General features: G+C 39.5%; 4 protein-coding genes across 4 annotated transcripts; 2 read left to right on the top strand and 2 right to left on the bottom strand.

The window, feature by feature from the left end:
• Positions 1-177: 177 nt before the first annotated feature.
• On the top strand, positions 178-1,428 carry NEUTE1DRAFT_132867 (uncharacterized protein; the record flags this gene model as incomplete). The annotated part of the gene is made up of 3 exons (XM_009857469.1): positions 178-299; positions 356-824; positions 888-1,428. 3 exons carry the CDS (start codon positions 178-180, stop codon positions 1,377-1,379), a joined length of 1,083 nt encoding a protein of 360 aa, XP_009855771.1.
• Positions 1,429-3,087: 1,659 nt separating this feature from the next.
• NEUTE1DRAFT_132866 (uncharacterized protein) lies at positions 3,088-4,893 on the bottom strand (the record flags this gene model as incomplete). Its single annotated transcript, XM_009857468.1, has 2 exons — positions 3,088-4,570; positions 4,626-4,893. 2 exons carry the CDS (start codon positions 4,768-4,770, stop codon positions 3,315-3,317), a joined length of 1,401 nt encoding a protein of 466 aa, XP_009855770.1.
• A 7,410-nt stretch (positions 4,894-12,303) lies between these two features.
• Positions 12,304-15,256, top strand: NEUTE1DRAFT_71398 (uncharacterized protein; the record flags this gene model as incomplete). The annotated part of the gene is made up of 2 exons (XM_009857467.1): positions 12,304-12,404; positions 12,464-15,256. The coding sequence occupies 2 exons, from the start codon at positions 12,304-12,306 to the stop codon at positions 14,997-14,999; spliced, it is 2,637 nt and encodes an 878-aa protein (XP_009855769.1).
• A 47-nt stretch (positions 15,257-15,303) lies between these two features.
• Positions 15,304-17,835, bottom strand: NEUTE1DRAFT_71397 (uncharacterized protein; the record flags this gene model as incomplete). The annotated part of the gene is made up of 3 exons (XM_009857466.1): positions 15,304-15,740; positions 15,821-17,562; positions 17,628-17,835. The coding sequence occupies 3 exons, from the start codon at positions 17,833-17,835 to the stop codon at positions 15,567-15,569; spliced, it is 2,124 nt and encodes a 707-aa protein (XP_009855768.1).
• Between the last annotated feature and the right edge of the window lie 6,115 nt (positions 17,836-23,950).

Here is a 23,950-nt window from a genome sequence, read left to right as displayed (position 1 = left end):
AATTTACCCCCCCTCCACGGATTTCTGGTCCACGCCGTCCGGCTCCTGTACGGGGAGTCGTCAGAACCGCCCGTCCTGGCTAGCCGCCTAGAGATCCGCCGGTCCTATTTGGCCGGTTCGCACCCAATCCTTAGTTTCGACGCTTCGGATAACGCAGCTCAATACCGCGATACCCTCATGGCTCAGAACATCGCTTCACGCCCCAAGAAGGGCGTCTTTGACTTTCTCGAGTCTAGATGGGCAAAGTTTTTCTTCGCCATTGTCGCTCTACAGGCTATTATTGGTGTAACGTTCGAATCGTGAGTGGCATTTGGTTCCTTCGGTCGTCTCTTGACTAGAAACTAACCGCCAACAGATATATCTTCGGCAGATTTCAGGACAGCCTTGAGGACTACACGACTGGCGAAAATGAGGAACGCGATGCGCAGTACATGACGATACCGACGTTCTTGGCCTTGTTCATCTTCGGTTTCCTCTACGTCCTGTTTCTCACGTGGGATGCCTTGCGCTGGAAGAACACCATTCAGATCATTGGGCTATGCATCGCCAACCTCGCGCTGTTTGTCTATACGATTCTTCAGATCGATCAGATTGATAGATCGATTAGTAAGCTCCAATTGGCCGGTATTTTTCGGCCTCTTGAAGTCCATGAAGCGGTATGGCACGCCTGCGCGCCCTTTCTTTATACCATTCCCCCTGTCATTGGCGTCGCCACTGTTGCTATGAGCGCGTGCGCCTGGCAACTTTATCAGGAGTTTGCGTGGGATATCTTGAAGCAGATTGGTGCCGATTATCGCATGAAGAAGCGATTTCTTCACTATCAGGTTTGTGCCAGATCTTCCCTGCCGTGAAAAAGAGTCCATCAGTTGTTAACAAGCCATTGCCAGATTTTTATCGCATTGCTCAAGTTTGATTTCTTCTTCTTCCTGGGCTTCACTATCCAGTTCCTGGTTGTTGTAACCGGCAAGACAAGCATCGAACTCGGTCTTACCGCTGCCGCGATTCCCGTCACCATTATCATCCTGCTTTGCGCCGCCTTCTTCACGCAGCGCGAAAACCGCGTTGGAATGTACGCAGTTATTCTGCTCTTCTTTGGTGGTCTTGCCTATTTTTTGTTCAAGCTTGTCCGCATCTACTCGAAAAGTCATGGCTGGCATTACACGCCCGTTAAGCGCTCCCTTACCGCGTTCGCCGTTATGACCATCCTCCTGATTCTCATCACCATCGCCAACGCGTTCATCTGCACGAGCAACTTTGGCAATGGACTCAAGACGCACTTGGTCAAGCCCCAGGGTAGGGACCCGGAAAAGGATGACATAAACTCATTCCAGATGACGGATCAGAAACCCAAACTGACGACCCGGATGACCATCGACTGAGTGGGGGAGGCGGAAATAGAGAATAAAGAACGAGACGAGCAAGATGCGACAAAGGAAGCATAAAAGTTGGTTGTGGACTTTTTGAACATCTTTTGGATGCGATTCTTGAGCGGCGAAAGAGTTTCCGTCAGAGCAGGATTATCTGACATGACCATTGCCAATTGATGACATTTACGACCAAATCAAAGGAGGGGAAGGTGTGAAGGAACACCATATGGCATGATATGAATGCGCATAGTTGGAGAGGGAGGGAAACAAAGGTCATTTGCGCGCGTCTCTGGAGAGTTTTTGATATCAAGAGGATTTATTATTGTTTTGGCGGATACCTGGGATGGATAACGCACATCCTAACTTTTTTTTTTCATATTTTATATGTTTCCCCCCTCCCCCCCTTCTTTTCGTTACCTGTTCTTTTCTTCGATGTCTTATTCACACGAGCCTAGAATGGTGTGCGTGATCTGTTTGCAAATGCTTCGAGGGAAAATGAAGCAGAGGCGTTTTACAGTTGCAAACCTTCCATCATATTGAGGGTAAATGGCCAATGGGGGGGCGGAAAGGGCGGTTTACGCCCTTTGCAAATGATTTCTGGGTTACAGATTGCACAAAAAGTCACGAGGTATCCTATTTTGGTCCTTGCCAAGGGTGATTCCCACGTCATCGAAAGACGATGGCATCGCTTCTAGTTAGTGTATATGCATAAGATACCTATTACCATCCATTGATATGGGCTACATTTGCTCCCATGCTTCGTTGCATACCGCTTTGTCCATATGTTGTTTCAGATGTTGTTCCTATGTCAACCCCAATTTTGAGACATACCCTTGAGACATAACCGCTGGCACAGCACGTAGAATCAGAACCTGATGCGTCAAAAGGTTCGGGAGAAACTAATGAGACAGTAATTATGGGGAAGAAAGAGGAAGCTAGAATGCACGTGGGTGGGAAAATGTTCATATGTTTAATGACAAATGGGATGAAAACTAACCCCTCCCCCTCCCATATGATAACATAAGGAGCTGACAGGTGCTAAAGTTTGTACCATCACAACCCTCACGCAAAACACTGCCCAGCCCACGACACTTGGTCGACAGGAGTGGCATAAGGGTCGAGTGGAGACTACTTACGACCTACCATAAAGAGCTGTCTGCTTGGATTCATTGGATCATGTGCTTGCTCGTTTCAGTTGTTTGGTATATATAATACGTAGTTCGCTTTCCTAAGCCACCAAATCCGGGACGTATCGATAAGAGAGTACCTGTACCCTACTGATCCCATACCAGCGCAGCCTTGATTGCATCCTGGAAATCCAGCACCGCCGCCATCCTTCACGACGTAAACAAATCTGTGACGATAGTAATGCGTATGTGCGTGTGCGTGTGCGTGTGCGTGTTGAGATTATGTCTAAGTAGAACCATCCATCTCGTCAATAGCAATAAACTGTCATACCCCCCCTCCGCTGTTCCGGGCTGCATGTGAAAAACAAAACAAAAAGAAAAGGAAAAAACACTCTCAAGTTCAAGATGTGAAGAAAACCTGAGCAAGTTCCTAAAAAAGAAAAAGAAAGAAAAGAAAGCTCTTTACTACAACCATCGTACCACGATGATGGCAATAGCGGGATGCAAAGTGTTGGGGAAGCTCTCCTCAGCTTGTATGGGATCGGGATGGACGCACAGGTTGAAACCGCCGATGACGAGCTTGCGAGGAGGCACTTTGGGCCAGCCTTGGCCTCCCATTCTCACCCAACCGGACCTGCCTGCCAACAAACGTGAGGCCGTCAGACAAGGGTCGTCGTCGTCGTTGTGGAGCTCTCTGGAGGAAATCCAAATTCATGCCACCCAGTGTGGGCGTGGCGAGCCCAAAAATACTATTTCTACTAGTACTACTACTCCCCGTCCACTGCTCCCGAGTTTGAGACAAATCGACATAATGGCCTCCCTAAATCATGATGCGTCTGGCATCCTTCTCCAACCCCTCGGCCGGACAATACGGACACTTGAAGCGCGTTCCCTTCAGCAGCCTCTGCAACGTCTCCTTGGCCAGCACGTGTCCGCAAGGTATCATCATGGGCGGGTTTTGTTCCGTGGTCTGCTCCTTGGAGACCGGACAGACAAAGATGGAATGGTAGAGCATGCGTTCGGGGAGCGGGGTCTCGAAGGCTAGCTCGTTGGTGGTTGTCCACTCGGTTCCCTTGGCTCGGGTGGCTTGTTGGTACTTAATCAGGAGTGGAAGAGCCAGCGCGCCGGCTGTTACGGCCACGTATAAGGGGGATTCGGCTGACAAGCCCAAGAGGCTGCAGAACTCGCGCGTAAAGGACGAGGCCACGTCCGCAAAGGCGGTTTCCGTGGAGAAGATGTGCCTGTAGGGCGACTCGGAAAGGTTGCGAGCGTAGATCTGCGCGTTGGCGAGCTGTTGGATCTCGCCGATGTAGCGGTTGCCGAACCGCCAAAAGTTTTGTTGGGCGTACAAGAGTGCTCCTGCTGTACCGTTGAGCTCGTTGTCGGGCAGGCCGTTGACACGGGGACCCTTGAAGAGCCAGACGTATTGCAGCCTGCTCAGTTCGAACTCGAGGTTGCTGCCGCGGGCTTCGAGCTCGCCCGAGTTGCTCCGGGCCCATTCTATTGCGGAGAGTAGGTTCCGGGACTTGATGTCTTGTAGGATGGTGTACATCTGGGAGAATTTCGCTTCGAGTTCGTGGGATTGGAGGGAGGAGAGGTTCTGGAGCTGTCTGAAGCCCAAACCTGTTGCAGCGCCTTCGAGGGGGCTCATGTACTCGTCTTCGTCATCGTCATCGTCGTCGTCTTCGTCATCATCATCATCATCCCTGTCTTCATCCATTGGCTCGTCATCATAGTTATCGCTCGCGCTCACCTGATCTTGACCATCGGCTACCGCGTTGACGTTTTCAAGAGTTGCCGCGTCCCCCGTTTCTTCTATGAAAGTTGAGGCTACCGAGAACTGTCCCTCACGCAGCAAATGCATAGAAATGGCACGATTTATCAAGGATTCCTGGTCAGCCATGGCGTCATGTGTTGAGGGTAGGTCCTTGAGAGGAAAGTGCTTGTCCAGCGTCTTGCCCAGCTTCCTCTGAGTTGCTGTCACGCCTTTGAGATCGTCGTTTATTTTTTCAAACGTTGATTTGATGGGGTTCTGAATCTTCGTGATGGACATGCTGGCTACGTGTGTGTCCATGCCTGTGCCTCTGTTAGTGTCACTCTCCCATGAGTGACTAGTGCTGAGCATACGTACCACTTTGAACAATTTGGTCCCTCACCGAGGTGAGCATTTCAATGATCTTGTCGACCCTGTCTTCTGTCGCGGACAGACCTGGTGCCCGGTTGAGCCGGTCCAGTTCCTTCTGAAGAGCCTCCATGGCTGTTGTTTGTGCCGTCATGTTATCTAAACTCGTGTGCGTTGCTGTGATGGTATGGAAAAGGAAAGCTGGTCAGACCGGAGTTATCTAGGCCAAGTGAGGGGGAAATGTGCATCATCTACGCGGAAGGTGGCGAGATCAAAGTTCGGAACTGTGTGGCATGGGTAGAGGATGTGGGTAAGATGGGAATAATGAATGTATAGTATAGAAGGTAGTCTGGTGTTTGATTCAAAGGTAAAGTGGAGGATTGGAATGAATGAATGAATGAATGTATTTTTCGACTACGTTCTATTACCGAGAGATAATAAGTCGTATTTACGACGATGGTGTAGTAAAGGTATAAAAAGCGGGGAAAAAGCCTTATAGGGAGGACGGTCGAACCCTATCCTATTTGTACGCTAGAAAAACCCTTATGTATCCTATCCTAATTGGACTATTTATTCTAAACCCCCTAACCCTAGTAGTATATATACTTCTTCGAAAGGAATAAGTACGTCGTCCGGGTCGGGTATTTCAATTCTAATTACCCTTATTCTTCTATAGCCTTATTCTCCTCCTATTATTTAAATCCTTATATATCCTTAATTTTTTAGGGCTTTCATTCTTACAATAAATATAGCGTAATTTATACTAAATACCTATAGGGTATCCGCCGTTATATTAAGGTTACGGTAAGTAACGATTAAGTAAGTAAAAAAGTAGCCTTTTTTTATAAAGTATTATAAATATAGTATTTAAACGCCTTTTAAGGGTAATAGAACTGTTTATAATATAAGTAAAAGTCCTAATATTCTATTCTTTCTTTAATTTATTAGGTGAAGTATAGCCGGGAGAATATAAAATAGGGGTTATATTTATATTAGGGGGGGTCTATAAAGTATTTTAATTTATTAGTAATTTAATAAAATTCTAAGTTAGTTTTTAATAGTAGAATTTATTTCCCTTTTATTTTAAGTAGAAAGGTTATTTTTAATACGAATTATTATTATAGGGCGGGGAGGTAGGGGAGGTAGAATTCGTTAGGGGGTTCTTTGGGGGGTATTTATAAATTTACGAAAGAATATAAGTATAATTATCCTCGGAGGGGGTTATACTTTAATTATTATATAAAAGGATAATTATTTAATAGGGTATATAGGCGGGTTGTAACTTTAATTACCTTTCGTTTTAGGATTCTTATTAGTATAATACCGGATAGTTAGAAGGGGATTTATTTAAAAATAGTATATTAAATAAATATTATTCTATAGAGGGCTTTAGAAATTACTATTTTTAATTCGTAGAATATAAATAAAATATTAGTAAATATTAGTATCCCCTTAATTCCCAATTTATAGAAGTTTAGGAAGAGTATAATTATATTATATATAAGAGTAGGAAGGAGGTATATAATAAAAATATAAGAGATTTAATTAATTCGGACCGCGAGGCCGGTAATTATTATTGCTTTAGGGACTCTATTGCGGATTTAAATAATTAAAGATAATTTTATATTTAAATAGATATTAAATTATTTTATTTCTTTTTATAGGCGGACTTATTTTACTAGAGTATTAATAATTATATAAGCGGAGTTATACTAAATTTTTTTTACGTTTTTACTTTTAGGTAGAAAGTAGAGTACTTCCGTTTTTTTATAATTAATTTTAAAACTTAAGGCTATTATATATTCGTATAGGTCAGTAGCCCGGCGGGTCGTTATATAAAAGATTTATATTATATCTCTACCGATTGTAAGGTAGGTAATATTATTCGTATAAAAGAAAGTAAATCCTTATATTCTCTTAGGGAGGGACGTAGTAAAGAGGAGAAAAAGGATAGGTAATTATAGTAATCCTTATAGGAAGCTATTATTAATATAGAACCTACTATTTATTTATTAAAAAGTGAAGTTTCTATTTATATAGAAATTCTGGATAAGGTTAGTAAAGGTTAGGGGCTATTTTTAGCCTATAAGGACTTTAATTAATTTATTTACCCTAGTAAATAGGAAAGTAGAATCGATATTGAAAGTAAGGATTATATTATATTAATTAAGGCAGTTAACCTCTTCTATATTATAAACGAGCGTAGTAATTAGGTCTATAGCTAATTATATTAAAAAGGCCCCTATAGAATCCCTCGGAATAAAATCTATATTAAAGGCTATTACTATTATCCTACGGACTATAAATTTCTTAATACTTTTATTAATAGTAGAGAGGAGGGTTATAGGTTATTAACCTTTATAATTATATAAGTTCTAACCAGGTTTAAAGAGGGTAATAACCTTTGCTTTTTTAAATAGGGCTAGGAATTTATTTAAATAGAAGGAAATTTATATAATTACTTTAAGGTAAGGGAGGATTGCGTCCTATATAACTTTTAGAGTATTAAAGGTAATTCTATTTAGGTTTAGAATATTAGACCTATAGTCTAAGAAGGCTTTCCGGAATTCCTTATCCGATAGCGGTTCTAGGGCCTAAGTAATAATATTTAGGGGGAGGGTATTACCCTTATAATTATATAGGGAAAGGGTATTTTTACTTAAAGGGCGGAAGGTTATATATATTAAATATATTATAATTTCTTTTAAGTAAGTGAATTTTTATTTTAGTATATTAATTAATATAGGCTAATCGTTTAATAAATTATTCCTCTATCTTAAAATACTATTTAAGTCCTTAAGGGATTTAGTATTATTAATCCTCTTATTATAAAAGGATTTATAAGTTTCCTTATAAATTTTATAGTATACTATTAAATCGGTCTCTCTTATTTCGGTTAAGGAAGGGTTCTATTATAGTATATTCTTAGGCTGTCCCCCAATTGGGATAGAATATTCCCTAATTATACTTTTAAAGGTATTTATAAGTATTTATACTAATTTATTGAGTTTTACTACTATAGAAGGGATTAAAGGTTATTATAAGAGCTATTTAATAAGTACTAAAATAGTATTATTTATTTATTCCGGGGGTAAAAGGTATTTCCGGGGGGGTAGGGTAATTTTAATAATAGGAATAGTAATAATAAATTTCTTATAATTTAATACCTATACTCCGACCCTTATATATAATTTACCTACGCCGAACGCTAAATTTATAATAAATTTACTTTAAATATACTTATAAATAAGTACGCCTAGGGTATTAAGGAGGTAGAGGCCGAAAGTAATTATAAGGTTATTAATTTTGGTACTATAGTGAGAATTGTAAAAACGGGGGTCCTATATATAGTAGTACGTATTAAAATCTCTAATAATAAGTAAATAGAATATTAAAACTTCCGGTAAATATATTTTAGTAAATTCTATTTACTTATTTTATAAATACTAATATATATTAGTAATATTAATATTTAAAACTAAGGTAGTAGTAGTATATATTTAGAAGGTAATAGTAATAATAAATTTATATATTTTTATAATATATATTACTATACGTATATTATAATTATTAAGTCTAATAATATAAAAGCTAGGGTATTTATAAAGTCGGCTTTAGATAATTAGAGGCTTTTAAATATAAATTACTGGGATTTAATTATTAATTGCCTATTTAAGTATACTATTAATATTCGTTAGGGATTTTTAAATGTTAATAAATATAATTTTAAATTCCTCTATTATAGGGTAGAAATAGGGGGGAACGTAAATTATTCTTTAATATTTTTATTATCTATATAGGGCTAGGGTAATTGAGAGGAGGTTTAAGAGCGGTTAGTAACTATTAAGAAACAGTTTTTAAGGAAGTTGCTTTAAATTTCGGCCGGGGTTTTACTATTATTAGAAGAACCTTTATTTATAAATAGTATTTTAATATAAGGAGTAGAAGAGGGTTAATTAAAGGAAAAGGAAGCGCTATAGCCCTTTATACCTAATAAATTAAAATATTATTTATTAGTCTCTTTTTATATTATTATTTTAAAGTATATTATCTTCGGATTGAGGGACGGGGCTTATATAAATATAATTATAAATAGGGGAGGGGTATTAAGGCGGGGGGCCGGTTAGATTAGTTCTAATTAGGATAGTATAGTAATTATAAGTAAGGTTAGGCTAGGTTTAGAAATATCGGTAAAGGGTAAATTTTTAAGGGAGGTATCGCTATTTTTATTAATTATAATAACCTCCTAAATTATAGCGTCCGCGTCTACTTCCTTCGCTTTTTTAAATTCGTAAGTAGCTACTTTATAAGCCGCTTTACTTATTTTACGAACGTTAGAATACTAATTTAGTATAAATTTAATAATATAGCCGTCCTTAACCTTAGGGAAAATTAAGTAATTAAAATAATTAAATTAGAAGGGGCCTAAATAATTAGGGTACTAGGGGATTAATTTATATATATTTTTATAAATAGTAAAAGGGGTATTATATTCCTTATAAATTAAAATAGAAATATATTTAGCGGTATAGTACGGATTAAAATAGTATTCGTAAATATTAATTTATAGGTTCTATTCTATTATATAAGCCGATTTAGAATTAAAGATTTAGAATAATTATATTTTCTTTAAAAGGATAATAATATAATTACCGAGGGTCTTAGCCTTAATAATTTTAATTTATTGTTTAATAGTAGTAAAGACTTCCTATTTAATATATAATTCTGTATTATAAGCGTTATTATAGGCGAAGAATTTAAAAGGGACGTTTATAAAGTAATATAATATTAATTTAATTTTAAAGTCGATTTAATAGTATAGGATTTTCTTATTAAGTTCGATAAGGGTTAACTATTAGTTAGAGGTAATAATTTCAATATAAAAACCGGATTATATTAAATAAACTTTCTTAATATATTAGTAAGGGAATTTAATTTCTTTAGTAATATAGGAAATAACTCCTTTGGGTATTATTTTCCGAAGTTCTATATTTGGGGCGAATTTGAGGAAAGCTTTATAATTCTCTTTATAAATAATAATAGTATTAAAGGGAAGGGGGGGCTTATAATTAATATTATTAATAGAAGTAAATAGGCTAATTATTTTAGTCCTATTTTTTTTATTAATAATCTTTTACTATATTATATTCGCGTCCTTAACGGGCGTTTAAATTACTATTTAATTAAATAGGGCCGGGGGTAGGGCTATTTATAATTAGATAAGCCTAGCCTTATTAGTAATTTTTATTAAGGGAAATATAGGGGGGGAAATAGTTTAAAGAGAAAAGGGAGGAAATATCGAAGGAAGAAGGTAGTAAATTATTATAAGGTTTTCTATATAAAAGAAAGAGCGTAGGAAGTTGTAAAATTAAATACGAAGGGGGGTAGCCGCCCTTTTCTAGGCGGGAGAATTGAGGGAATTATATATTTTAATAATAATTTCGATAAATTTTTCGGCGATTTAGAAGCGCGCCTAAAGGCTCTTAATAAATTCTTCGTTCGCTTTGCGTAAGGTAGTTATAATATCGTTTTAAAAGGGCGCTATTATAATTATTGTAAGGGAGAGATAGGCGTTAAGCCCGTCTTAGAGGGTAGGAAAAGTTGTAATAATTGTCTTAGTATTTTAGCGACGGTTTAGGGTACCTAGTCCTAATTGGTTTACTCTCGAATAACGTCCTCTAATTGGCCGAAGCCAATCTTAGAAAAAATAATTCGGGAGAAGGTGTAGAGGATTGGAAGATTGTCGTCGATAGCCGTACTTGGATTGTAAGGCACGCGCCTCACTCACTGAGTTTTGGTCATCAGCAGGTAGGTAGGTATATACAGTGTCACTTACAATAGTGCAAGTGCCGTGCCCCACAGCCAGTGACGTTTCGTTAACCGGGCGTAGGTTGGTTAGGTAGGTGCCTACCTGTAGAGGTAGCATTACCCCACCATACTAGAGGTAGCCCGATAGGTACCTCTACACTAGGTACCTACATAGTATAAGGGAAGGGAAGAGGTCCCGCTGTAGTGGGCAAGGACAGTGGCTAGGTAGCTCTAGAACTACACTACCTCTAGGTTATGTGTATATGGCTAGAGGTACCTACCTACCTATCTGCGATAGTACCTCGACATCTGAAGTCGAGTGTTGAGGAACTTGCAACACGAAAGCATGCAACTCCTACCTAACAAAGGAAAGATGGAAACTTAAAGACGGATGGAAGCCCGGCTCTTGGCAGGGTGTCTTTAGGTTGGAGGTGAGTTACTAGGGATTGCAGAGCAGTAGGTAAGGTTGGTGACGCTCGGGACTTACAGCTCTGAAGGGGAAGAAGAGCCCTGGAATTCAGGGAACATCTGATGGAAGCTTCTTCGCCCTTTGCACTGTCAGGCAGGCACGTCTGGATGGCATGGATCCCTTTACTCACAACCATGTCTCCTGTTTGGATTTACCAATGCCGTGATCCCATCACATACCACCTTTACTTGTAGTGTGTGCACCAACTGCTTGTTAAAACACACCTACGTACCTCCAACAAAGTTGTATCTGAATCACCATCCACGAGTGGCTACCATCATCAGCTGTGCCGTTGAAAAGCAAGCTCCCAGCTGCAGCCAAGTGTCGGCTATTTTATATCAACGCCTTTACTACACTTACAAAATTCAACACTCACGCCCAGGCCTTGAACTTTGACTTCAACCTTTCTAGCTTCTTTCCTCTCTTCTTTCTTGCTTCTCTTCCTTCTTTCTCTTCTTTCTTCTTTCTCTTCTTCCTTTTTTCACTTCCTTTTTTTTCTCTTTCCCTTTTTCGCTAGTCTTCTTCTTTTCTCTCTCTTCTTTTTCTTCTTTTTCTTCTCTTCTTTTTCTTCTTTTTCTTCTCTTCTTTTTCTTCTTTTTTTTTTCTTCCTTCTTTTTGGCCCCGGCCGGGGGGGGGAGGAGAGAAAGAGCGGGATCCAGTTGCATTGCTACCTTACCCCAACTCAAAAATTTGGAGAAGAACCAAGTGCAGGGCGGGTTCATTAGCGAGGACAGGCAAGCCAGGGCCTATTTGCACTGCTACCTGACGTCTTAGCAAAGTTTAGTCTCGTACGAAGGTAATGAAGCAATGAAGCAATGGGAGTTAATGGGAGTCAATGAGAGTCAATGAGAGTCAATGAGAGTCAATGAGAGTTAATAAGAGTCAATGAGAATTAATGAGAGTCGATAGGAGTCGATGGAAATTGATGAGAATTGATAGGAGTTAATGGGAATTAATAGGAGTTGGTGGGAGTTGACTTCGTGGGAGATAGCCCGGAGCTTAAGGTAAGCATTAAGTTAGGTTAAGAAGGTTACCCCCCAGTGCGAGCCTAATGCCTGCAGCTGGTACTGACTTTTATTTTCTGAACTTTTGGATAAACGACCCAAGTCACACTTGGGCCACCGTACTGTACACATGGTCCACCGCCCGTGTTGACACGCAGAGTTGGACATCCCCCAAGGACCCAGAGTTGGACCCAGGCCGGGAGCTAGGCTGTAACCCAGGGGGAATCCCACGACCCGGATCGAGACCCCAGCGATCGCCTACGCGGCCATGTCACTACCGATGCCTTTTCCCGAAGCTGCCCTTGATGCTCGACAAGAAGAACTTGGCTTGGCCAGGACAAACTCTCATCGAAATGCCATCTTACCGTCCCAACCAGCTGTGTTCGACACGATTGTGTCTTCCTCCATGGCCCCGACTGCTGCCCCCGTTACCAAAGATCCGTCGCCGTCTGCGTCTTCGCCTCCGGAACGCCGTCGGGTAGTGCTCCCGGATCCCGTTGCGCTCAAGTACGTACCCCAATACATACATGCCCCTGAACCATCAACGCGCTTCTAACAAGGCTCAGATATCTTGGAGAGGATCCTGCCGTCACAGTTGTCGCGACTAGCTGTGTCCTCTATGGCTACGAGTTATACCTGGTCGAACAATGGGCCTGCTCCCGGCTATCACCCGCTTTGGCTATCGTTACCTATACAGGTGATCCGAAACACTCGATAGTCGTCGGCGTCCTGGAAGTAACAAAGGAAGACAAGGGCTGGTCCCAACGACTGGAAGCCTACTTTAAGGCAATACAGCAGCACCATGCTAGGCCAAAGGAGACAGAGTTGGGTGAGCTCATGGTCACTAATCTCAGCAGTTTCCCGTCCGCCTTAACTGTTATACCCGTTCCCGACGGTGACTTGCGCCACAATCTGCGCGTCTTCATTGTCAACGAGAACCTGAAGCGCTTGGGATGCTCGGGACGCTCAGGTCTCACCTTATCAGACCCCACGCCCGCCACCCAGGCCAAGTTCACTCAGCTGTACAAGATCTCCGAGAAAATCTCCTTTCAGGACGCCGTGGTCGAATTGGTCAAGCTATGCCAGGTGGCATTATTCATCTTTGGGCTGCTCGACCAAGTGTACATTGACGGGCTCCTTTGTGACGTCACGGAAGCAGCCATCAACAATTGGTGGACAGATATCGGATCCGAGTACTTTAACGTTGAACCGACAGATGGAATCTTGGGGCCAACTACGGTTGCTGCTCTGTTGGGAACCCTGATAGGCGCCAGGAACCGACTCAGCTATTGCAATGCTCCAGTTTCCAAGGATGTCTTTGATGTTGACTGCACAAAAAGGGGTATCGGAGCGTTCCAAAAATCGCAGAAACTTGAAAGGACACGACGTCTCGACCGGCAAACCCTTCTCAAGCTTCATCAGTTAACCGCCAAGGCCGCCGCAGGAGAGGGTTGGGGTGTACAAAAGGCCGTAAAGTCCACTGTTGCAGAAATAGGAGGCAAGAGAGGTGAGCTGGTGATAGGTATGGTGGGAGGAAAAGACAAAGGGAACATTGGAGATATCGAAACCCTGGATCTGGACAAGTTTATCAACTTGACAACAGGCGAGCGACCGAAGTGGCTATGGCATGGCAAACCGAGGAGGACGCTCAACGATTACGAACATATGCTACCTCCATTTGGCGGGAAAGATGTTAAAGATGATGTGTTATCACAAGCAGGAAGTCGAAGGACCCAGTCGATGCTCATAGACGAGGAACAGGAAGTCAAAAAAGCGACAGAGGAGTTGATGGGTTCATACTCAGCACCGACAGCCTCAGCAGCTAGTACCACGGATATTCCTGCCGATAAAGACGCTTTACGCAAAACGGTCTTCAAGAGTGTGGCTGGAAAGGTGAGCGATGCCCGCTCAGGACTGGGCCGTATCAGAGATGCTGTCGGTACGGGTTTACGAAGCCACGTCAACCGCCCATCCAGAGACGATACTCCCAATGCGGTGGCAGCAATGAGTCTAGCCCCAAGTATAGCAAGCTTGGCGCAGACATCTACTGCTCTGACAAGTCCAGTGGCGGTTGGACAGGTATTCACATGGCGTTCGAGACCAGAGGAGTACTTGAGAGAGATCAAGGAAAGGGACCCCAACGAATCTACACCAGCACTATCGATTGCCAGCACCACAGCCGGAGCTCCTTCGACTATCAGACAGTCATCAGGCTCACATCGCAGAGAAGCTGGTATCACAAGATCAGAGCCCGGGGTCGCAGAGAAGGCCAAAAGTCTCGATGCTCCCATCATCAACTCAGTCCCAGATCCCAACGACCTTCTAGGACCCATCCAAACCCTCGAGCGAACCATAGATCTCCCCATATCCTTACTCCATCGCCGCCACAGCATCCACGGCTTTAGTCCCAGGCTCATCCTTAACCAGCCTTCCAAGGAAGCCAAATATCCTCGCCGCCTCTCCTTCAGCGCAGCCGAGGATGCTGTGCTAGGGTGGGACGAAGTCTACGACATCAGCAACCTTATCTCATCCCTTGAAGGGCCCGCTACAACATCAGCCGCCATCCAGCAGCAGCACCTCTCCGACGGTACCCTCTTCAAAACCCAAGCCGAGCTCGCCCGCTCCCTGTATGCGCACCTCTCTGCCCTCCAATCCGACCTCTCGCCCTGGGTCTCCTCCAAGCTGTCGTCAGTCGAAAGCCTAGACGAGACATTTACTCGGCAGCAGCACGAATTACAGTCGCTCTACCTGCACGTCAGCGACGCGTACCAGCGCATCCGACATTCCGGGGAGGAGATTGTGGGCGAAGAGCGCCATAGGCTGAACGAGGCCGTGAAAGACGTGGAGGTTTTGGTAGCCAAGCTGGAGTACGAGATTGGCGCGCTCGTGGACAAGGTACAGGATGTGGAGGATGGGGTAGAGAGATTTGAGGCGCAGGTGGCAGACGTGGAGAGACGGGCGGAGGAGTTGAAGAACGTACTGGAGACGGAGACGTGGTTTCATTGGTTCATGAGGACGTTGACGGGCATTGGCACAGGACCGAATATTACGCAGGGAGTCACTTCGATGAAGATGGGGGAGGAGGGTGACAAGAGGGAGTGAGGAGGTGAAGGGCCTGATATACTTCGTTCGGGGAAGGCATGATGGTGCTCTTGGGGGACCGAAGCTGAGAGGGCGCTTAATCCACAGTGCTAGTGGGAGTACGTTGAGTGATATTAGGAGTTTGTTCTGTGGTTATTTCCTTCTCTTGTTTTGGCATTAGGCAATCTGCATCGTGCGGCGTTGGGACACACTTCGAGCATATAGGGTGACTATAGACAGATTGCCATTAGGCAGAGTTAATACAAATAATTATTTTTATCACATTAGTTCCCATCACACTACTCTCCATCTTGAACAATAAAGTGCTGGTGCAATCCAATGGTATTACCAATTACCAGGTTTAAACAAAGAAGACCTCTAAAAGGTTCCAAAGTATGGAAAGAAAACTAAACACTAGTCAAACTGATACAACAAAAGAAAAAGAGAAAAGAATAGAGCTGAGAAGCCCATGGTCTTCGTTCCCAACCGGTCGCCAGTCACCCTAAACCTGTAAAATATGTGTCTATTCTATATGCCACCATTGTGATCGTTCCACCGAACCAGACTTTTCCACGCGTCAACAAGACTTTACTCAATCCTCTTCTTACCTTCCTCGGCGTTGATGTACCGCGCCGTGCTAAGGCCGCGCTCATGCTTGGCCACCAATGGCCCAAGGATCTTGTCCTTGCGCACAACCTTGGTGATGGTCTCATGATAACCTTCCACGGCCCAGGGGCGAGGAACCAGCTTTGGCCAGTTTACCTGTTTTTGTCATGTTAGTAAAACTCCTAAGAAAGAAAGGGGGAAAAAAAGAGAAAATTAAAGCGAAAGAATGAACTCACATAGAGCATGCCGTTCGAAATGATAAATGTCAGCGACCACGCCGCGACAGCCGTCCAGAAGATGATGAACAGCCTCATCGGCCACACGGCACTATCGGGTAGCCTGGGCGTCCACATGCCCACAAAGACAAAGAACAGACTAAAGGCGGCCAGGTAGGGGATCGCCTGGATCAACACCGGCCTGCGGTCGACAAAGACCAGCTGAGAACCGATGTTCGCTGCGCCGGGCTGGTAGACGCCCAGGAATAGGTCAAAGGCGTCCTGCCTTGGACCGTCGAAGAAGTTGTTCTTGCAGTACCTCGTCACAGCAATGTTGGCGTCGGCGAGCGCGCCGGCCTTGGTACGCTTGCCCGTCCGGGTCAGGTCCGTCTTCATGGCGCCGGTGCCGGCGTAGCTGTTGGACACAATGTCGGCGTTGTCGGCCCACATGTTGCGGAACATGAACTCGAAGGCCGGGTCCTCGTCCTTGAACTGGGAGCCGCGCGCCATGAGGCCGAGGTCGATGAACATCCTGTCAAGCGTCCAGCGCGCGAGCATGGACTGCACAACGTTGGTGCGATCGAGGCAGTCCATGCAGTTGGTGCGCACTACGCTCGTCTGGAGGTTGCGAACTTCAAGACGGCCACCGTTGACCTGGCTGGCGGGAGAGTCGACGGCGCGGAAGTATTGCTGGGCAATCAGGGCCTCGTGCATCCTGTCGATGAGGAGCTGGGCACGGTGCATCTGAAGTCCCTTGGTCTCGGCGTGGAAGTCGAAGTAAATGTAGTGAAGGCGGTCGAAGGAGGTCTGGGGTTTAGTGCTGGTTTCGATGGTGTGGAACTTTTCATCGGTTAATGCGTCGGACTGGACACGTTCCTTGGGCGACGATACGAGGCGGTCGACCATCTGCTCGTAAGCTAGCTTGACGCGGGTCTCGCGGCCCTTCTGGTTGACCAGGTTCACCAGATAGTTGTCGCCATAGAGACGGATCTGCTCGTCAAAATGCGCCTTCGCTGCGGGGAAGGCGGCCTCGGTGCTCTTGAGCTGAATCGTAGGGGTATACTTGAGGTTGTTCACTTCGGCCCAGTAGACTGGGACACTTCCACGTGTTTGCACATAGGACAGGACCTGCATCTCCTTGCCGTCACTTCCACCAAGCTTCCCACTCTGCATGTCGCCGCTACCAGTGAAACCTCCCAAGCCGCTACCACGGTCGTTCAAGACCACGATCTGCTCCGTCTCATTGTAATTGGAGGCATGGCCCTCGGCATCGATGCCTCGAGAGAAGTAACGGGTACCAGCGCGGTGTCGTGATCGGCGGGTGATCAAGGCAATGGTTATGGGGGTACCCTTAAAGGTGGTCGGGTGAATCTCGAACATGCCGAAGATGACGGGAAGAATGTAGGGGTCGATGCCGGGCTGAGGAGCAGGAGAGCCCCTCCCTCCCTTGGTTCGGAAGTTGATGAGGTCGGACTGGAGGAATCGGTTCCAGAAGAAGCGGTCGTCGGCACGCTGCCACAAAGGCGTGGAGAGGTCATGTTGGGCTTGTCTCTGGCTGGTGTTTGTGACGTCAAGCGAGTAGGAAAAGTACATGGGCCCGGACTTGATGAAGCCCTTGAGCAAGTTCAAGAACTTGTCCTCATCGTGGTCGTGAATCTGTCGTTCGCGGAGGGGGAGGAACTCGGTCGCGACAACCTTGTACACCATATGGCCCCTGAGGCGGCCGACTGGTTGCGCTTTGGTGATGACGATGATGTACTTATCTGCGAAGTGTAAGTTTTACGGAAAGGAGTTACATGACGATGCAGGGGTTTATTGTCGTCCTCACCTAGGCGCAACCTGACAACACCCAGGATACCGGCGATGCTGGATACGCGGGCAACGCGCTTGCCGGCGAGTAGGGAGGCATCGCTCAGACGGATATCGCCAGTGGGGCGGTCGATTGTCAAGGCCGGCGCATTGGGACTGGAGGGCGAGGTGAAGATGTAAGAGTCCGAGGCGGCCTGGACGTTGATGTCCCGGAAGGGGAGCGTCATGATGATGAGGCAATGTGTGTTGTCTGCAGATAACGTAGAAGCTGACTCGACGGGAAGCACTTGGACGACGTTCTTGAGGGTCGGATGAAAAGGGACAGCAACAGACTTGGGGATGGCCTCGTCATGAAATGGACCGAAATTATGTTGTTTCGATACAGTGTCCCGATCTGGACATGGACCTACAGGGCCCTGAACTCTGGAAGTTTTGCCTCCTGTTGCCGGTCCTTGTAGCGGGTCTGTTAGCGGGCGGTAATCTCACTGCGCCTTCCCCGGATGCGTTGACGTGTAGATGGAATTTGACCTGGACATCCACATAGACCCCAATAGTCTCAGTCGCTCAGCCACCTCCGATGGCCTATACGTCTCTTCGAACCTACAAGGCCAAATAGTTGTAATATCCGGGCCCCACCACCCTCACCTACCCACCAATCCGGACATTACACCATTTGGCCCTATAGGTCTAAAACGACGCGGCTATACTCCGGTCTAAGCCTAATATAAACGAAATAGTTCATTATATGCAAACCCCCAAATTTCCCCAAATTTCCCTAAATATTATACTACCAAAATGAATAATACGTACGCTAAATTATATCCAACACTAATACACTTATTAATACTATCTTCTCCTATATTCCCTAATTTTAATAATATACTTATATCCTACTAACTATATTTAATAACCTAGCTAATATCTATTCTTTCGTCTCCTCTACCTTTATTCTAATTATAAAGTTCCTATTATCCGGAGGAACTATATAATAAATTATTTAATAAAACTCCTTCTTAGTATTTATTAAAATTCTTTAATTAACTTATAAATAAATTTTATTCTAAAGATATATTTATTATAAATATATTTATAGTAAATATTAATATTAATACGGAAATTAAAAATATTTAGCATCTACTTAATAATATTTACTAATATATTAAAATTAATTATCAGACGAATTTATTATATTACCTTATTTATTTATATATTTACCGGAGGACAAATATTTCCTAATAATATAATAAATATTTAAAAACGTTTATTAATATACTTCAATACTTTAAAGTACGTAAAGTCCTTATAAGTACCAACGTTTATATATACTTTAAAAAAGATAAAACAAAATATTAATTAGAAGGGGAAAAAACCGAACCTAAATTAGACAAATACCTAACCGAACCCCTAATTAAATATATACTTTAAATATACTTTAATAAAACCCTCCGTACAAAATTCAAATCTCTCTTAAATAAATTAGTATTTAATACCTTTCCTACTAATAAATTCGTTAGAATTAATAATACAACCTATCCTACTATTATTAAGGATATATTTAATATTTTATAAATCTATTCTTACCTCTGTTCTACCTATAATACTATATTTAAAATTATACTAAAATTAATAGAATTACTTACTATACTATATATATAATAATATACTTATTAAAATTTATACAAATTGAAAGATAATAACCGGAAAAAAAGAAAGATCCGTAATTACGTAATTATAATAGCGTTTATTATTATAAATCTATATATACTTCAAAATAATATATTTATCCTAAAGCTACTTAATATCTACCTTAAAAATAGCTCTATACAATTGCACGTATATAATATTCTAGCTTAATTCAATATAATTTCTTCTTATAAAATTACTTTATAAATTATTAACCGCCTTATTAATATTTTTATAATATATAACCTAATATTTAAATCCTATAAGGGGAAACTCCCTATCCCCTTATAAGATTTAAATATTTATACTTTTGTTATTATTTTATATATTTATATAATTATAAGCAAATTTTAAACTAATTAACTATAACCCAAATATAATTATTATTTATAATAATTTTAATTTTATTAACCGTATATAAAATTTTAAAATTAATTAGAAGGATATTATATAGAACCTTACTACTTATCTCCTTATTAATAATCCTAATATTAATAGGCCGTTTAAACTATTCTAGTAGCGCCTCTATATTAAATTCTAATTAGAATAGCTTTTTACTTACCTAAATATTATACTACTATCCTTCAATAATACGGCCTACTATTTTACTAAAAGTCGATTAGCCTCTATAGTTGGATAAAAATTATAATAGTCTATTCTTTACTTTCTAGTTATTAAACGATTAAAAACCGCTAAAAGCTATATCCTATAAACTCCTACTATTATAAAAAATAAGGGTAAAATCTCCGGTATTTATTAATTTTATAATAAACTCTTCTTTAATATTTTTGAACTTAATATAAATAATTTTAAGAATTAATTGATCCTTATTTACAATGATTAAGAAATAATATCTTTTATTTACTATATTATTCTCAATTAATTCGAAGTAAACTACGTATATAATTATAAATAATAGATCTTTACTATACTTATATTCTTTTATATCCTTATAAATTACATTAATATAATATTTCGGGTTTTCTAGCCTTTCGTAATATAAAATATTTAGGGCCTTAGAAGAAGCAAAAGGGTAAAATAGTATAATACTATATTCTATAACGGTTAGTCTTTATTAAAAAATATATTCGCCTCTAGAATTCTAACCTTTCTTATTACTAAGTTCGTAAATTATAATTCTATTTTAGAATCCAACCTTACTAAAATATTTATACGCCGAACTATATTGAATATTAGAGAAAAATTTATTAATCGGGAACTTTTTTCTATTTATAACGAAGTCTTTTCTCTATTTACTTAATTTAAGTATAAAATATCTTTAGGTATAATAAATATAGACTATTATAGTATTTATTGTTATTTTTAGATTGTTTGTATTTTTCTTATATTTAATAAAATTATCTCCTTAGGAAATTATAATATCCTCTAACAAATAATAAATCTTCTTCCCATCCTATTTTACAATAGTAAATTAAATAATTATAGGCTTAAAATACTATATTTAATATAATTATTTCATTCCGAAATTATAAACGAACCGCTCGTTAATATTATCCTATATTCTAATATAATATAATATTCTATACCTAGTATTTAGTAGAAGGTAATTAATATAATTTTTGAATATATTAATACTTTTTTTATCTTCGATATTAAATGGAATAAGAATTCGACTTACAATACGAGGATTTTATTCGTCCGCCTTTCTACTATTAGCCTTTATACTACAATTATTCGTAAAATTATTAAAAATAATATATAAATATATTAGGTAAATAAATATATAAAATTATCTATTAATATAAACGTTATTAATTATATTTATACAATTTATTAGAATAGGTAAGTATATTAGGGATATACGACTTTTCGACTACCTAATTACTCGGGATTTAATACCCCTAATATCTTATAATTTAGTTTTACTATATTACTAGAATTAAAATTTAATATATTTAATATAAAAGAGGTCCGACTATTATAGGTAAATAAATAAATTATAATCCGGAACTTTAAAAGGAGTATTAAGTAAATAGAGAGGGATATAGGAGAAATAATTATTAGTAGTAACAAAGGCGAATGGGTATACCTTAGTAATAAGGTTAAATCTAATAATAAAATAGCGTAGTATATTTTTAATAAAATATTAAATATTTATATAAATTAGAGCCGAATTAGTTTAGGGCACTCTATCTACCTATTAGTCCTATATAATTTTCGCGTTTTTATAGAACCGATTCTAAAATTATATAATATAGTAAAATTTATATAGGGTTTTATATAGGAGTATTAATATATTTATAGTTAGTAGAATATATTAATTTAATATATTTAAACTTAATAGGGGGAGTTAATTAACTCTCCCCCTATTAGATTTATATAAATAATATACTTATATCCCTTATTGGAATTCTATTCGTACTAATTTAATATATTTAAATCTAATAGGGGGGGGTTAATTAATTCTCCCCCTATCGGATTTACGTAAATACTAATATACCTATCTCCCTTATTAGAATTCTATTTTCTAATACTTTATTAGAATAGAGTTAGGCCTAAACTAAATTTATTATTTTAATATTACTATTATCCGCCCCTTTATACCTACTATCCTGAACCTTTATATTTTAATCCCTATTCTTATTATTATCCTTATTAATCGTTATTAACTCCCTACTTCTACTTTTAAATAAATTACTATTACTACTATTACTATAACTACTATTACTATAATTATTGTCCTCTCTCAATTACTAACGACCTAAACCTTAAAAGCAACTTTAATATAAATAAAAATATAAACCCCCTTTTTAATGAAGCTATAGTACTCGCAGATTCTAAAGTAGATATATTATTAGGAGGTAAATATCTCGCTACTAACGACGCTAGTTAAATATTAAATAAGAAAGCTAAATTTTAGAATCCTTTAAATATCGAATTATTCCTAGAAATAAATTTTAAAAACGGAATTTCGAAGCGTAGAAAGTTATTTAGGACGGAGAAACCTCTACTAAAAGTTATAGAACCTATAGGGGGGTAAAAGAATAGAGGCGGGTTAGAACGGATATTATAACGCTAAGGCCTCCTTCTAAAGGGAGGGTAGGTTAAACTCAGCTAATATTAGTAGGGTTATTTAGTATTATTATTAGTAATTATACTAATTAATAAAAAAATTATTATTTAAATCGGATTTAAATTTTAAATTAGATAAAAGGAATTTTAAAGTATAGAAAATTATTTAGGACGGAAACTTCTATTAAAAATTATAGAATCTATAGAGGGGTAAAAAAATAAAAATAGGTTAGAACAAATACTATAACGTTAGGGCTTCCTTCTAAGGGAGATTAAATTAGGCTAGTATTAGTAAAGTTATTAGTATTATTATTAATAGTTATGCTAATTAATAAAGAGGCTATTATCTAAGTTAGATTTAAATTCTAAATTAAATAGAAGGAGTTTTAAAACATAAAAAATTATTTAGGACAAAAACCTTTACTAAAAGTTGTAGAACCTATAAGGGAGTAAAAGAATAGAAGTAGGCTAAGACAAATATTATAACGCTAAAGCCTCCTTCTAAAGGAGGTTAGACTAGGCTAATATTAGTAGTTTAGTATTATTGTTAGTAACTATATTAATTAATAAAGAGGCTATTATCTAAATCGGATTCGGATTCTAAATTAAATAAAAGGAGTTTTAAAGCGTAGAAAATTACTTAGGGCAGAAACCTCTACTAGAAATTATAGAACCTATAGAGGGGTAAGAGAATAGAAGTAAATTAGGATAAATATTATAATATTAAAGCTTTCTTTTAAGGAGGGTTAAATTAAACTAGTATTAGTAGGGTTATTAGTATTATTGTTAATAGCTATACTAATTAATAAAAAGGCTATTATTTAAATTAAATTTAAATTTTAAATTAAATAGAAGGAGTTTTAAAGTATAGAAAGTTATTTAAGACGGAAGCCTCTATTAGAAGTTATAGAACCTATAGGGGGGTAAGAGAATAGAGGCGGGCTAGGACAGATATTATAACGCTAAAACCTTCTTCTAAAGGGGGTTAGACTAAGCTAGTATTAGTAGGGTTATTAATATTATTGTTAGTAACTATACTAACTAATAAAAAAGCTATTATTTAAGTCGGATTTAGATTCTAAATTAAATAGAAGGAGTTTTAAAGCGTAGAAAGTTACTTAGAACGGAAGCCTCTACTAAAAATTATAGAACCTATAGGGGGGTAAAAGAGTAAAGGTAGGCTAGGACGGATACTATAACGCTAGAGCCTCCTTTTAAGGGGGGGATAGGGAATTGGATTAGGCTAGTATTAATAGGGTTATTAATATTATAATTTATATTCGTCAGCTTTTTAGCCCTATCGGACTTATAATAAAATTCTTAATATTATCCGGACTTCCCAACTCCAATAACAAAATCGATAGGAATTATAAGCGTCTTTTTAATATAATTTACTATTTCCGTCCAAAGTTTTAAGGAATTTATAAGGGGAATAGTCTATTATAATTAATTCTAAATAATAAGTCATAATAAATTATTTAAACGTAGGGAGATCGGGCTAAATAATAAAACGCCCGGAATAGCCTTATTTAATAACTATTCTTGTAAATTGAAGGTTAAAAGAAATATTTCTATTTTTATAATATAATTTCCCATTTTTATTTAAAGTATATAGAAAGTAAGGCT

Source organism: Neurospora tetrasperma (genome assembly GCF_000213175.1).
Source record: "Neurospora tetrasperma FGSC 2508 unplaced genomic scaffold NEUTE1scaffold_81, whole genome shotgun sequence".
In the NCBI taxonomy this organism is placed as follows: Eukaryota; Fungi; Ascomycota; class Sordariomycetes; order Sordariales; family Sordariaceae; genus Neurospora; species Neurospora tetrasperma.
This window is presented reverse-complemented; position numbering and strand designations above follow the sequence as displayed.